General features: G+C 30.1%; 3 protein-coding genes across 9 annotated transcripts in view; 1 reads left to right on the top strand and 2 right to left on the bottom strand.

Annotated features, from left to right (window-relative positions):
• LOC105253951 (mannosyl-oligosaccharide 1,2-alpha-mannosidase IB) overlaps positions 1-5389 on the bottom strand; it is a 338720-nt gene extending 333331 nt beyond the window's left edge. For all 3 annotated transcript variants that reach the window (XM_020028323.2, XM_025412605.1, XM_011262332.3), the window contains exons 1-2: positions 4857-5389; positions 1706-1924 (exon numbers count right to left, since the gene is read on the bottom strand). In XM_020028323.2, coding sequence (XP_019883882.2) covers positions 1706-1924; positions 4857-5243 — 606 coding nt within the window. In that variant the 5' untranslated portion in view covers positions 5244-5389. The remainder of the gene's footprint in view (positions 1-1705; positions 1925-4856) is intronic.
• A 1169-nt stretch (positions 5390-6558) lies between these two features.
• On the bottom strand, positions 6559-15579 carry LOC105253953 (dynactin subunit 5). Of its 5 annotated transcripts, none has more exons than XR_889416.3 (6): positions 15339-15579; positions 14866-15053; positions 14521-14632; positions 14192-14439; positions 7472-7714; positions 6559-7374 (listed from the first exon to the last, which is right to left on the bottom strand). XR_889416.3 is itself a non-coding variant. In XM_011262336.3 (4 exons), exons 1-4 carry the CDS (start codon positions 15384-15386, stop codon positions 14242-14244), a joined length of 546 nt encoding a protein of 181 aa, XP_011260638.1. In that variant the 5' UTR covers positions 15387-15579; the 3' UTR covers positions 14152-14241. The 5 variants fall into 5 exon arrangements, 1 of the variants encoding a protein (XP_011260638.1); XR_889417.3 differs by having other exon boundaries at positions 7472-7657; XR_003123394.1 differs by lacking the exons at positions 6559-7374; positions 7472-7714 and adding an exon at positions 11595-11734.
• Positions 9611-13584, top strand: LOC105253963 (probable glutamate receptor). Its single transcript, XM_025412580.1, has 9 exons — positions 9611-9750; positions 10218-10565; positions 10719-10834; positions 11568-11738; positions 11968-12224; positions 12454-12662; positions 12792-13066; positions 13194-13391; positions 13458-13584. Exons 1-9 carry the CDS (start codon positions 9631-9633, stop codon positions 13516-13518), a joined length of 1755 nt encoding a protein of 584 aa, XP_025268365.1. The 5' UTR covers positions 9611-9630; the 3' UTR covers positions 13519-13584.
• Positions 15580-16057: the final 478 nt, after the last annotated feature.

The following is a 16057-nucleotide window of genomic DNA, read 5'->3' as shown; positions in this document are numbered from 1 at the left end:
ATTTGAATATAACAAATGATCGGTTTACATTATATTGCCCGCGCAGTAAACTTTAATTAAACTATTTAACAATTCCGAAAATTATGCGATATATTATGTAAAAATTATGAGGTATATTGCGTAAATATTACATTAATAATTAATAATTTTAGATTACAACAATTCTAGCAATTGTGTTTCTGTTCACGTTTGTATAAATTAAAATTAAATATATGATTTACTAATAACTATATGTATTATTTCAGGAATCAATTTTTAATATTTGCCTCAATAAAATAATATATATAAAAAATATGATTACGAATAATTATGAATAGTAACAAAAATGGCAACAGTAATATAAAAATGAAATGATTTTTATCAATTATTTCCATAGAAAAGCATAAATAAAAATATAAAATTTTACTAACATATTCCGTCTTTGATATTTTGATTAAAACTAAAACATGATTCTTTAGGAAGTAGATACTTTATCTTTTAAAAAAATTAATTTTTTAAAGTATAAGATATCAACTTTAAAAAAGTGATATATTTCGGTAGATATTTTCATTCCGTGTATGTATCTATGTATCGATGAAGAAAAGATGTAAACCACTTTCTTATATTTCTCGTTATTTTTATTCGCATACTGACACAAATACGATATCCATATCAGAATGATCCGCGATTTCTTCGAGTGTGCAATTTTAGAACTTGCTCCAAAACTGAGTTTTATGCATATATGTATTTATGCATATAGAGCTTGCAAGTCAGCGAAGCGTTGTGTCCTTTTTATAAGCACACACAAGTCGTTATGATCCTATAGTTTTTATAGAAGTAATTTGCATGCAGAGCGTAGAGTAGCGCATTGTGCCAGGAGATTGAACTTCTCGAGGTCAATTTAAAAATCCCGGTTCATTATTTTGCGAAACACAGCGTAGGTGTTGGCGCAAGCGGAAACTGCCTTCGTGAAAAAATAGCCTCTCTCACTTTTAGCTTTGGTGGAAACAGTAGCAATTCTCGAATGATACGCAAAACGTCAAGGGATTTTTCATGAAAAGTCCATGAAAAGATATGACTTAAATAGTCGAAATAGAGTTTTATGAATTTGCGATAAAGGAGAAAGCTCTTGCTTGAAATAGTAACATGAAATTCAATTTTAAATGAAAAATACATTTAAATATATATTTGAACTTTTGCAATATAGACACACTGAAAAAAGTTCGCTAAAATTATAATACTTCATTGATAAATTTAATTATTTCATTCTTTAATTTTTTTTAAATATTTTTTATTAAGAGAAATAATTTTAAAAAAGAAAATTAAATTAATAATTTATATTAAGTTCGTACATTAAATTAAAATTCAAATTAAATTAAATAATTTATATTAAATTTATATTAAATTAAATTAAATAATTTATATTAAACTCAAAAGAGTCTGCGCGTATAAAAACCCAAACTCCAATAGATTAATGCAAATAATTATAAAAATATTCATGACAAAAATTTTTTTCATAGAAATTACTTTTCATAATGAAAATATATAATTTTCATAATATAAATGTATTTTCCATAAGCATATTATAAATTGCAGAAAATTTTTCATACAAATATCGAAAGATGTAGAAATCTGAGATGTGTTTTTTTTTATAAATCACATTCATAAATCACGTTGTTTATTCGTTTATCAACCTAAAATATTTTTCAAATTAAAAATGACTGACCTCTTTCACTTTATCCCTTCGTTGTCTGGCGACATGATCCTTATCCTCTCCGCCGACAGTTAATGGCAGTTTGTCTGCGGATGCTGGTGGCACTGTCACTAATATTGTCTCTTCTTTATGCACAATCAACGACGAAGAACTACTCGTACGCACTCGCGATTCACCCATGTCCGGTTTCTCTAATGTCTTTTGCTGCTGATACTCTTCATCGATTTTTGCCTAAAAATTCGACACAACCGAGATGCATTTCGCGATCGTTTCAGATGGCAAAATTCGCACGGTATTTAATTAATAAACATTGACAATTGCGATACATGATGAAAATCGAAATGCACTGATTCTACTATTAAATTTTACATCTGATTTTATATTTACTTACATTCAAAATTGGATATAAAGAATTATATTATATAAAGATAAAAATTGATAAACTTAATTATAATGTATTGTTATCAAACAAATTATTTAATGCAAAAGTATAAAACTAAAAAGAATTCTAAAATATAAAACAAGTATATTAAAATTATATTTTACTATTTTATTTTCTTCGATATTTTCTATTCTAATGATGTTATATAAATTATTGGCAATAATTTGCACTAATTTTTTACACATAAAAATAATAATCAAAACCGATTTATATACGAGTATGTATCCACACAATAAATACAAAACAAACTTGTTACTAAGAATTAACACATGAGTATTTAATGTTTTAAACAAAATCATTTTAATTTAAGAGACATTATCGTTTACATTAGTATCTCTAAATTGAAGGTGCAGATCAAATTAAATTTTAATTAAATTTTCGTGACTGCTTTCGTTTTATTGATTTGTAGTATAACCGTTAATTATGCAAATATATGTTGTTAATTTATTTTATCTCAAACTTTATCAATCCAAGATATTTAACTCAGCCGTTTTTATGATAAGAATAGACCAGTGCATTTCCATAACGACCACACGTGCCATCTATACGCGATCCACATTCCACGGAAGTACACTCCTTCTCGCTTTATTCACCTCCGAGAAGTGCATACTCTCGAACGCCTTACCGTTATGTCGTTGCCAAAGAAAAGAAAAAAAGAGTTAACACACGAGAACTACTTTTATAACGGAACGATAACCCGTTTCTGTTTATTCTCACAATTCTTCATTTTCCATTTTTAGTTACATTTTACAAGATTGTAAATTTTAAATGATTGTAAATTTTACTTTCTTGAAAAAAAAAGGAATAAAAATTAATATCAAATATCAGATTATTCGTGAAAAATACCGTTATTTGTATTAAGCAAAATTATTATCGTCATTTTATGATTATTCATGTATGCAAATGCACATTTGTATCGAGATGTAGGCGAGATTGCTTTACTCAGTTATACTAACGCTATCTCATATTGTCGCGCTATATTTCCTTTCACGATGCTCATATAACGCTATATTGACGGATCACATTGCGTTCCATTCATACGTGCGTCCTTATCGAATTTAATGCATCTACAAAATTCGAAATAGATGCAAAAAAAATGCAAACATTTGGCAAGATTGAGCCTTAACATATCGTGCAGCAGGATATTAGTAATCAAAATGGTGCGATTTACAGGATTTCGAGCATAACGCGATAGCTAGCGTGACGAATCGCTTGGACATATATTCATCTTTATGAGAAATAATCGCAGCTATTCCTCGCGAAGAGCACTTTCGCAAACCGCGCTTTCGTAAACCGATCACGACGACATGCCGTTTCTGACAAAATTATGATTTATAACGAAAAAGCGCCACAGACGTGTAAAAAACAAGAGAACTATTTACGGTTATTATTTTTCTGCGAAAGAAAAGGGTGACAAAACACCGGAAACGATAACGATGAAACGAACCGTCCATGCGCTTGCGAACAAGATAAATTACGTTTGCCATGCGCAGCTCTAATTTCGCGCTTATCTGTATCAATTAACGTCTCGGGTGAAAAATCTAATGTATTTTATCAAAACGTTTAAATTGATGATAATACAAAATATATTATAGGCAATTCAACGTTCGTAAATTAACGTCAAATCAAACGAGTATGTTTTATTTGTATGTTTTCAATCTAAGTTCTTTTAAACTTTATTTAAATTTTCTCTCCTTTCCTTACTTCTTTCAAATTCATTACTAATCCGTTACAAATAAATAGATATTGTCTCTAAAAAAATAATTATTAACGCATTCGTAGATCACGGTAATTATAGATCTTTTATATCAATATCCAGCTGACACATCGCTTACGAGGGGCAAGATCACGGCACGACCTTGCGCGACCTACTTATATTGAATGGGACAAAAAGAGCTCACGAAACGGGACTTTCGATATACACAACCACATATACTATATAATGCATATACATACGTAGAAAAGCGTGAAATATCGCGCTGTCTCTATTTACGAACAAAATCAATCCGACTTTGACCTTGACAAATTCCTACGATATTTAATAGCCATTTCAGATTTAATTTGAATATGTACCTATATTTAGCAGATAAATATCGGAATCTTGAAAAAGATGTAGGAATATAAAAGAAACCTACGTTACGGAATTGATTATAAAGCATTAGGTCCGCGATATATATGATAAATATTTAAATATTCTAATTAAAATATTCTAATAATAAAATATATGAATATTTTAAAAAAATAATAGTTTAAATGACAATTAAATGCATTACGAATAAGCCATTAATCGCAACATATTGCTTTGAAACGCGCGTAATCGAGTATCATGAAAATAAAACATTCGCATATTTATTTGACATTTGTCCATTTTACAAAGCAAAACGGAAGTGACGAAAGATTGTAGGAGACATTCATATTCATCGAGACAGAATCGCGAACGGAATGACAGCGCGTGGAATCCGCGCACGTGCGTCAGCCATGCACGTCGCAATGGCTGAATGTAAACAAACGGAGGACGATTTCGCGTAATAGATATTCCTATCTATATTAATCTTATCAGAAACGCGCGGGGACATCATTTACGTCGACAGAAATTGAACGAGATCGCGCGAAACAAAACTAGATATTCCTAGCTGACAACTGACGCGCTGCAAACTTCAAGGCGTTCGAGAGAATCGCAATTCGAGAGAGATCGATTTAAGCGAGCGCGTGAATTTGTACCTGCAGCTTTTGCTTATCCTCGACCAGGTGCACGTCCTGGTGATCGCTATCCTCGTGACCTGGCGGCACCGCATTCGGGTGTCCGCCCGCGGGTGAACGCGAATCCTTGCCATCACCAGAGGCTCGAGGCGGAACCGGTAGGAGCAACTCCGGTCCCGCCTTCTGCATACGTTGATACACGCGGTAAACACTGTTCACGGCCGCGCCGCCGGTACGGAAATCCGGCAGGAAAAAGAACGCGCCGAAGCACACGACGCCAAACGTCAGGAATACCAGGAGGATCAGGTACTTCTCGCGCGGACGGAAGGACCGTCGCGTGAACAACGACACCGGCACGCCGTTCGCGAAGCGCTGATACGACGGCAGCACACCGGCCGACGTGGTCATCTTACCGCGAACACTCGACACCCGTACAACGCGCCGCGGCACTTAATCACCACCCCGGTGTTGCGAATCCGCGAAAACTCAAACACCCGTGCGCGTTTTGCCCGTGCTGTCTCAGCCGTCATACGCCATTACGAATGCGAGCACCACCTGCGTGCGGCGGTTGACATCGCTACGACTGCGATCGCAGCGCCGATCAGCTGACGTGGCGCGCGCGAGAGACAGCGCCACGTGATCGTCTGCGTCACTTACGCCGTGACGGTAACGCGAATCTGATTACGCGCGCAATTCGACTTGCCGTCGGTCAGTGAGAACGCGTGTCTGTCATTCGTTCCTCGTACCGTACAATGACGAGGGATGATAAGTTTATTTTTTCATATTATTATTACGCGGACTATTTTTTTAATTTTATTGTAATACAGCGTGAAATTTTATTTCCAATATTTATCTAGCAAATGGTGAAAGTATGCAGCAAGAATAATAAAGTCTCTGTCAAAATGGAATCAATGCAAAATATTTCATTAATTAGAATGTAATAAATAATAAATTTATCTATTAGCAATATTGTCATCTTGCTCCTTTGTTAATATCGATGAGGAATTCCCAGTTTCATAAAATAAAGAACTCTCACAAAAATTTAATTTCCCATCATGCACGTTAATTATAAAACAGCGGCAAAAGTCCGATTCTCAGTTTCTCTGTTCAAGCGATATTTTCTGCGATTATTCTGATTTTTTCAACATTTATTTAATCGCGAATTTTCATTAATATGATTCATTGTTTTTATTACTTAATGGAATTGTTACACTTAATGGAATTGTTACACCGACGCGATATCGAGATATATAATATGTCGCGAATTTGGCAAAAATTCGATATAAAAGATTTAACAGATTTAAAAGATTTTATAATTTAATCTACTGTCGAAAGTGTACAATTTGATGATATTTGTATATCAATCAACATATCTTTGAAATGTAAACTGAAACATGTCGATACTATCGCTATTATAAGTCATACAGTTTTAACATCATCTCTTTTTATTATATATATATCAAAGTACAGTATCATTATCGATCTATGCATAAACTATATTTACAAAGATCAGTTTACATCATAATTATAACATAAGAGTCCTGCATATTTAAAAAAAAATGGAAAATATATATATAAATTCAATGTATATATAAATTCAATGTATATAATATATAAATGTATATGTATATAATATATAAATGTATATAATAAATCAATGTATAATATATAAAAATTTAATGTAAAATATAACAAATAAAATTTGTATTATACTTTACGTTCCTACTGAAGTCAAATGAGTAAAACTGAAGGACAAAGAATATGAATTGCAAGCATTGTAGTGACTACTACTCCAAAATTCTCTAAATTTGATGGAACGTACATTCAAGTACGTTTGAGTTTTTTGTATTAATAATATAATAAATACGTATTGTCTATTATAGTTAACGAATTTGTTTCGAATCAATTACCGGAATCTTATCTTTAAGAAACATTCGAGCATATTAGAATATTGATATCATCTTGCGGAGCCGATCCTGTTAAACATGTCAATTGCATCTACTATTTCTCCTGCTGTTACATTACACATTTTCTATAGCGCGACGATTAATATATTTCTACTTGATTTTGCTGTTAATCGCATCTATATTCTAAGCAAGATTAATTTGAACTCACTAAATTGAATCTAGGTAAAAAAACTAACAGAATATTTATATTACTACACATTATTATATATATCCGAATTGCCAAATATATTATTTCGGATATTTGTAAGAATTTGGTAATTACTGTAAATGTTTTGTTGAGTACAAAGATGGAACGGATTATCGGGATTTAATAGCAGAAGTGCTATTGCTAGATGGCTTTTCATATTAGGGGCAATCAAATAAATCATTCGAATCAATCAAATCATTTTTTGGGAACCAAAGAATTTTCTTACCATTAAACCATTATTATTCGGGAATGAGATAATAGTATTCTCTGTATTAACCGAAGTACTGTTACACACAGAAAAGTAATAGCGACCTTTCCTATACTTTTTCACGATTTGCTCTCCAAGATTCAATTTTCTTGATACTAATATCATTAAAATCTATACCTGAAAATTTATCAATTATAAATTGAATTGCCATAACTAAAAATCACTGATTATAATGCAAACATAAAATTATGTAACATTTATAAAAACTATTTACCTTCAATTTGGGTGAAGAAGAGAGAATGTTTCTTGTAATAGGTATTTTTATAAGATTATGTATGGTAATGACATCTCATCAAGAATCTGCATTATGGACGACATCATTAAGTCGAAGAAATGTACGAAGATGATCACAAAAATAGTCATGATATACTCCAACGACAATTATTCACTGTCTTAGATTCTGCTAACAGAAATTATTTATGAGAGTACATATTTGAATTTTTGTACCGCAAAAACTCTGAAAAAAAGAAATTGTATTGTTATTATATATTAATTCAATACATTCCATCGTTTATTCTTTTATGTTATGATAATTCTAAAATTATGTTTATATTTTGTTCGACTAATCTTTATTTTCTCAAGAAAAAAATTTTAGAATTATCAAATATAAATTCGGAAAAGATTCTTAGAGAAAATTGGTGAAAACTGGAATATTTATAAGAAATTTATAAGAGAAATATATATATATATATATATATGTATATATATATATATATCACAATCAGATAAATCTATGTACGCGAATGCATAATACCGATACTACTGGTGAAATGACATGAGTAAAAAGCAAAAAGATTACTCGAAAGTGCAATCAAAGTGTAAAATTTAGCATATCATCTCGAAACTAAAAACATTTCCGATTCATTCTTATATATATTTTTCAAAATTATTGTATATAAGGAAATGCATAGAAAAAGAATGAATATAATATTTATGTTTATATTTTATATAAAAATTATACCTATAATAAACTTGCATAAGGAGAGAGAAAATGTGAGAGAAAAAATGATAAATTATTCATGTTAATTAAAAAAAGTATATAATAAAGATAATAAAAAAACTTTTAATTTTACTTAGTGTTGCATTTAACTATAATAAATATAATATTTAACTTAACGTCAATTCAATGTAACATGTGATCGAGTTTAATGTTTAACACGCTGCTAGATAAGTATGCGGAATGCAAATCTTTGTTTCTCGCTAAGAGAGGATATAGTAAGATAATTTAATGTCTCTGTGATGCGCGTAATCTTCCTTATGCTGTCATTATCAGTCTCAAATAGTGCATTTGGAGAGAAAAATATTTGTAAAAACGAAAAAAATAACCTGAATCATATTTTATCCTGAAACAAGCGTTATCAAAAGATATTTATGAGAGATTATCTAATTGACAAACAATATTACGTCAATTTAAAGATCATCATACGATCCATAAATGTTTCATAGATCATAATAGCACTCGTTTACTGTTGATTACTTCCCATTTTTATGCAAATCTGCGATGTTACGAAATTATTCCCATGTATACCGAGAAATTGTACATAATAAGAAAATTGTGTATAAAAATCGTGTATAATAAAAAGTATGCCTGATATAATCGATACTATACCGACAATCCTAAAGAAGATTTTTACAGTCGTTCAGTAAAAATAGAAGCGATCGCGATGATCATCATTGTTCTATGCATCTTCACCTTGTTACATATCCATAATGCAATCACGTTACCTCATATCGAAGACGTTATCGTAAGATTTATCGTCAACGCAACACCCATTCTATTTCCACCTACGAGGGTATCTTTACAACTGTGCACCAATTACGGCAAGATTTTTGTATTTTCATGCTTTATTAATGGCTGATCGCGAAAAAAAATAGCTCGAATTTTTTGGCAATGATTGATTAAAATCAATCGTGATCGTGATTACGAAAAATAGAAATAAGTTGATAAAAAAATTTTTTAAACTCTGATATTTATAACTCATAAATATAGAAAAAGAGAATAGCCAATCAAAGAATATGTAAATCAGTAATCATTATGTCAATAAATATTCATTTTTCGGATAAATATTGTATATGTCTCTATCTTCAAATCTCACGATTATAATTTTTCAAAACTTTTATATTTCAAATTATATATCTTTCTCTTTTTCTTTTTCTCTTAAATTTTCAATAATATATTCACCATACAAGCAAAATTTTTAATTATATTATGTGTAATGTAGTGACAGTTGCATGGCATTTATTATAAAAAATAAAGTATAAATATTAAAATAATATTTATTTATAAAAATATTTAAAAGAGATTCTTAATTCCGTATCTTTTTTGCAGATAACATAATTGAATTGTCGAGAATATTATCGAATAATCAATTGATGCATAACATTTATAATTTTTACGAAGAATTTGACTCGAGAATTTATAATAATTTAGAACATCGTAACTTATATGTGTTGAACTTAGATTGTGATTATGCTCTTGATGTTTTACGACAGGTAAAATTTGCAAAAAAAAATTCTGACTAAATTCATTAAAAGAAAGATAGACGTATTTAAGTCATATATTTACAAATTTGTTATTCATCATTTATGAACATTAAAATTCTCCTTTAAAGTTAAATTCACATGAACTCTATTTATTTTACTTTTTCATCTATTCTATATCGATATACTTAATTTTCGCTTACGAAATCAAATAGAATTTTTAATATATTTTAAATATATTTTTAATATATATTCTAATTCTAAATTTTTAAATTCTATTTTATTGCTGTATACGATTAATAAAAATAATGATTCAATTAATTTTTTATTTTAATAAGATCAAATTATACGTTAACTAAAGTCACTGATTTCCTGATTAATTGTAATCATTTTTCTGATTAATTATAGTCAGTTTTATCTCATTTTTATTATACATATTAAATTCCTTCATTTAATCATAGTTGATACTTGATATTCAGGCAAATTCGAAAAACATGTTTGTGGCCCCCACGAAATGGTTGCTCTTCCAGGATCTAAATATATCAATTGATAATAATAACAAACTAGCTTTCATATACAATGACTCAATATTGGAAATCTTCGAAGAATTAGCCGTCTATCCTGATAGCGACGTGGTCCTCGCTCAAAGATTTGATGATAATTTTCTTCAACTTATGTCCGTATATCGACCAAGCCCACAACGAGGGGTAATATGGGAAAATCGCGGGAATTGGACAATCGCGAATGGTCTACAAATGAAAACTTTTGATGTGGCTTCGGCACGCAGAAGAAATCTTCAACAGACGGCTCTTAAATCTGCTCTCGTGGTATTTTATAAGTGCTATCGTATTTGCTACTATGCAAGGAATTTATGCATCAATGGAATACTTAAAAAAATGTCAAAGACATTTTATTAATATTTTTGTGAAATATATTTTAATAGTAAAAATATATTTTTTCAAGATTTATTGCAATTACAGATGACTGATCCCAACACGATCAATCATTTAACTGATTTCGAAGATAAATCCATAGATCCTGTCACGAAAGTTGGATATCCATGGATGCTTCATTTAGTGAATCGGATGAATGCAACGTGAGCTCAATTTTAATCGCAATAATATTTTAATGTCTTTGCGTTACGTTAAAATGTTAAGTAAAGCCAAACATGATAGTCTCGCAAACTCTTAAGTCGTTGCAAAACTCAGAGCAACATAATAAAGTCGTAATTCAATTTCAAGGTTAATTAACGAGGCCACAGTGAAGTGATTAAGCGATTATGTACATCAAAATGATCGTAAATTATTTCCAAGCATACAACAATAAATGATATAATAAAGAACAAGTATAATAAAGCCGTTCGCATAATTAAATAAGATTTGCATGATGTTTTTCTTAATTATCATCTGCACAACCGATAAAAATTGCATGTCATTTTATCTAATCGATTGTTTAAGAATCATTTGATTAGACGTCATTTAATATTCATTACCAAACTCATAAATATCATGACATAATTTCTCAGTTGTTTTTGCTTATCGATACATCCATATAAACATAAATTAAAAGTATTTAATGAAAAAATAAAATTTTATCTTGTAATTTCTTTCTGAATTTATCACAGATTAAATATCTTTAAACAAATTTCAAAATAATTTTTAATAAATATTAATAATTTCAAATTTTTTAAATTGAAAAACGTTTTTTAATCATCATCTTTATGAAAAAAAAATGATGTGATGAGGCAGAAATTTGAAATATATTGTACATTATACGTAAGATGTTTTAAGCCGACTCGAAATTCTATGGTTTTGTTTTACGCGTTACAGGATAAGTTTCGAAATTACTGATAGTTGGGGATATCGTGCGGAGAATGGCTCTTGGAGCGGAATGATCGGGATGCTGGAGCGACGCGAGATTGATATTGGCGGTACCGCTACATTTCTTGTACCAGAACGTCTCGGTGTTGTGCAATATATCCAATTGTACACAAAGACTGGGTAAGAAAGACAAAAACTATTTATTAAACTTAAATATATCTCATCAATTTTCTATCTTTTTATAAGAACAAAACTAGAAAGAAAGATGATAAATCATATAATCTTTGTACTTCAATAATTCGATATTTATGCAAAGTAAAAAGAATTAGTTATAATTTATAGTATTAATTATTTATGTTATATAATTTCTAGTATTAATTATTTATGTTTTATATCAATATTTATATAGCTCACGTTTTATATTTCGACGACCATTATTGTCGACCGTAAGCAATATATTCATTCTACCCTTTCAACGTAACGTTTGGATAGCGATTGGCATATTCCTCGTTCTCGTTTTTTGTTTGCTTTCTTTATCTATCAAATGGGAGAATCATCAGAATAAAGAAATGACAAAATCAATAGTTTACTGGAAGGAATCAGATTCCACCAAGCCAACAACCAGTGATAATCTACTTATTCTTTTAAGTGCATTTGTTCAACAAGGTAAAAAAATTATTTTCGGCAATTCAATCATTGAATTTTATCTCTGAATATTATTTGAAAATAATAAAAAGTTAAGATTTATATACTAAATAAATTAAATCTCATCTTACTCGAACAATTTCATCAAAACAATTATTACTTCGCAAAAAATTTAATTCGTACGAATTAAATATTTTACTTTTATATTAATATAAAAATTATAGGAACTATTTTTAATTTTTTTTTATAGGATCTACATATGAACCGTTTCGAATTTCATCTCGAATTATTATTTTAATGTTACTGTTGGCTTCATTAAGTCTCTACGCGGCTTACACAGCAAATATCGTAGGCCTACTACAATCCACTACGGATTCTATCAAGACTCTTCCGAATCTTCTCAATAGCCCGCTAAAATTAGGTGCGCAGGATGTTGTGTACAATCGATATTACTTCAAGGTTCGTAGACCGAAACCACGATAATTAATAATGCAAATAGCATTATTATTAAATGATCTAAGGCTTATTACGTTATCGAAATTAGCAACAAGAAATAATTATGAAAAATAAATGAGTATTTAATGGCAGTCATTTCAAGATCCAGTTAGAAAAGCGATTGTGGAACAGCGAATCGAACCAAAGGGACGCAAATCTAACTGGATGCCCATAGAAGAAGGTGTACGTCGAATAAAAAACGAACTTTTCGCATTCCACGGTGAGATTGGTTCGATCTACGAATTAATGGAAGATACATATCAAGAGGAGGAAAAGTGCGGCCTGACGGAAATCGATTTCTTAAAAGTCTTATATCCGCTTCTCGTTATACAAATACAATCGCCATACTTGGAAATAATAAAAAATGGGTAAAATATTATTTATGGCAAATAAAAATTCATTAAAATTTAAATTTGCCATAAATAATTTTTAAAAACTTAAACTCTAATGTAATATTGATCTGATTTGACTCAATATTTAGAAAAGTGTTTTCAGAGCTTTAAAATTGGGAGAATACGGACTTAAATATCGCGAAGAATATCGTTTATATACGAGAAAACCGGTGTGCTCGAGTCAGACTATAAGCTTCATCACCATCAGTATCACGGAATGTTACTTCACTTTAGCCATAATGGGCTATGGAATTCTTCTCACCATAATTGTATTTGTGCTTGAGTTATTATGGCATAAAAAGTAAATATAATAGAAATTTCATTATTGTATGTTTTCGAATATATTATTATTGCATTTTCTTTGTAGGCAAAATGCATGTGTGACAGAAAAAGCATCAGACGCAAAAATCATTGATTGTTCTGATTAAATTCCAGCAATGTATATTCGTAAAAAAAATATATATAAACGAGGATTTACTAAATTGTTGCTGTTATACACTAAATTGCAATGTGCTTTTATAAGAAATTTTATTAGAAATTTTATTTCTTCTCTTTATGCTTTCATAGCACGCTTTATAGCAACAGCAGATCGCGAATCAATCCTTTTAATATGTACTAAAATGCAGTAAAATAAACATGTTACTCCAGAAAGTATATATTCAATTTTTTTTGAAAGATTATTTTAACACTTTTTATGTAACACCGTAAAAATATTTGTAAAATAAATTATTCGTAAAATACATATGTAATAAATAGACCCTTTCGTTAATGATATTGTGTGCATTGAATCTTGGAAAAAATGCATATAAAAAATCGCGGATAGAATAACTCATAGTTAAAATCAGCCGCGATTTTAAGATTGCGACATAAACGCACAAATACAAAATCTATTTTAAATATATACAAAATACTCTATTTTATAAAAATTTATGCAATCGATTTTAGATGGATTATTACTTTCTTATAGTTATGATTTTTCCTAAGATTTTTTTTTTCTCTCTTTCTCTCTCTCTCTCTCTCTCTCTCTCTAATAATCTCTTTGATTATATTTCATTACCTGATAAATTAGTTATTTTAATATGACACATGAAAAGAACAAACCTTTTAAAATTGTAGGCTACCACACGTATATTCCTGGACAAATATATCTCTTAAACTCGTGCCGGTAAGAAATGTTCGTAATAGTTCTTCGTAAAGTCTATCATGAGATCCAACGTACACTCGGGTAACTCTTCGATACATGTTGCTGGGCTACCAGCATAACGAGTGAAAGATGGCACGATAGTCTCAGGTGGCACAACCGCACCGTCTTCGATGTAGCAACAATCTTTTAAGACTGATCGTCTGCCCTATAGCAAGGCAAACATAGTAGATTAAAACAAATATGTTTGTATTCACTGCACTTGTACGTAAATGATTATTATACATACGATTATGGCATTTTTCCCTATATAAACGTAAGAACCAACCAGTGCTGCATTTACAATGGCCCGCTCTCCCACAAACACATGGTTTCCCATTGTTAAGGGAAAAAAGGCAACCCTAATTAATAGATTTATCGTTTTATAACAAAACAATATTTTGATAATTCTTGTAATTTGACGCAATTACAGAATTTGTGCTTGCTTGATATAACGCAAGTTGCTAGCAAGCACAAATTCTGTAATCGCATGTATGTTTACTGGCATTACAATATGCTTCAAGATTTTCAATAAGCGAATTGAAGCTGTCAGTGCAACGCATTTATAATTAATATAATCGAAAATTTGACTCACCCTCTACTAAATTTCTTAAAAGGCGGTCGAATGACCGCATTCTTGCTGATTATGCAATAGCGACCAGTCCTGACATTGGCCAGATCACCCCTAATGATAGCATCGGATTGCACTATCACTTTTCCATGCAATACAATATTCTGTGAACCGCACAGTACTGTCAGCCTGCTCACTTTATTTCCTGAAGCCTGAAATGTCACAAGAATGAGGTTATATATAATTCTTTTTTTTTTTTTTATATTTAATGTGCCTTCAATTAGTTTAGTCTCATTATGATTATTTAGGCACATGTTATGGTTTAGGTTATGTATAATGTTTTCGCATTTGCAAATGCAACAGATATCGCATAACATAACTAAATTGGTTAGGTCATTTTTAACAATAACTATAATTTTTTGCGTTCTTCAATGTTAGGTATACCCGGTTATACACTTCATTCAATATACACTTTAATTATTGAGGCTATTTATTACCGTTTCAACGTATTCGGCTTTGTTATAATAAATATCCTGCGGCTCCATTTCGTATTCTTGTATGACAATCGTATGTTGTTTAATGTTTAACCTACAAGCAAACAATGCCTCAATCAATCGATTGTTCCACAAGTTACAAACAGTAATTAATAAGAGGCGGGAATCTTTCACTTCATTCTGTCACTCGAGTTAAAACGTCACTCGAGTTGAAACTCGAAACTCGACTGCCATCAGCTGACGAATCGAATCGCCATCTGCTAGAAAAATTGTGCACCGTTTCATTGACGTAAGAAAGTGCGTGTCAATTTAATCCTCAGCTGAAGTGCTTTTAAATCTCATAAAAAACTGCTTTAATAATGATATACAATTAAAATCGTAAAGTAGTATAATTAAAATTATTTTTTTATCTTTTTATTCCTTCTATTCTTCATCTTTTTTTAATGTTGATAAATATTTTTGAAAGGAAAAGTCATATGAGACTTCAAATGAATAACTTATTAAAAATTATATCCACTTAAATACTATTTCTTCTCAATATCATAAATATTATATTGAAATAAACTCCAGTACACGCATATTAATATATTTAAAAATCGATTCTTCTGAAATTCTATTAAAATATTTAAGCCTGATCTCGATCTTGTAGATTTACAAAATATCATGTACAAAACAATATAATTAAATTTTGAGCCTTGCATAATATAATAATACTTAAATGC

Source organism: Camponotus floridanus, unplaced genomic scaffold, assembly GCF_003227725.1.
Source record: "Camponotus floridanus strain SB8 unplaced genomic scaffold, Cflo_v7.5 scaffold53, whole genome shotgun sequence".
In the NCBI taxonomy this organism is placed as follows: Eukaryota; Metazoa; Arthropoda; class Insecta; order Hymenoptera; family Formicidae; genus Camponotus; species Camponotus floridanus.
Note: the sequence above shows the minus strand (reverse complement) of the source record. Positions and strands in the feature narration are given on the sequence as shown.

Coding starts and splice junctions, on each gene's coding strand:
- LOC105253963 (XM_025412580.1), top strand. CDS start 9,631: ATGCATAACATTTATAATTTTTACGAAGAATTTGACTCGAGAATTTAT. Junction 13,067..13,193: donor TTGGAAATAATAAAAAATGG/GTAAAATATTAT, acceptor AAGTGTTTTCAG/AGCTTTAAAATTGGGAGAAT. Junction 13,392..13,457: donor GAGTTATTATGGCATAAAAA/GTAAATATAATA, acceptor TTTTCTTTGTAG/GCAAAATGCATGTGTGACAG.
- LOC105253953 (XM_011262336.3), bottom strand. CDS start 15,386: ATGGAGCCGCAGGATATTTATTATAACAAAGCCGAATACGTTGAAACG. Junction 15,054..15,338: donor AAGCCGAATACGTTGAAACG/GTAATAAATAGC, acceptor GTGACATTTCAG/GCTTCAGGAAATAAAGTGAG. Junction 14,633..14,865: donor TTTAAGAAATTTAGTAGAGG/GTGAGTCAAATT, acceptor TCTATTAATTAG/GGTTGCCTTTTTTCCCTTAA.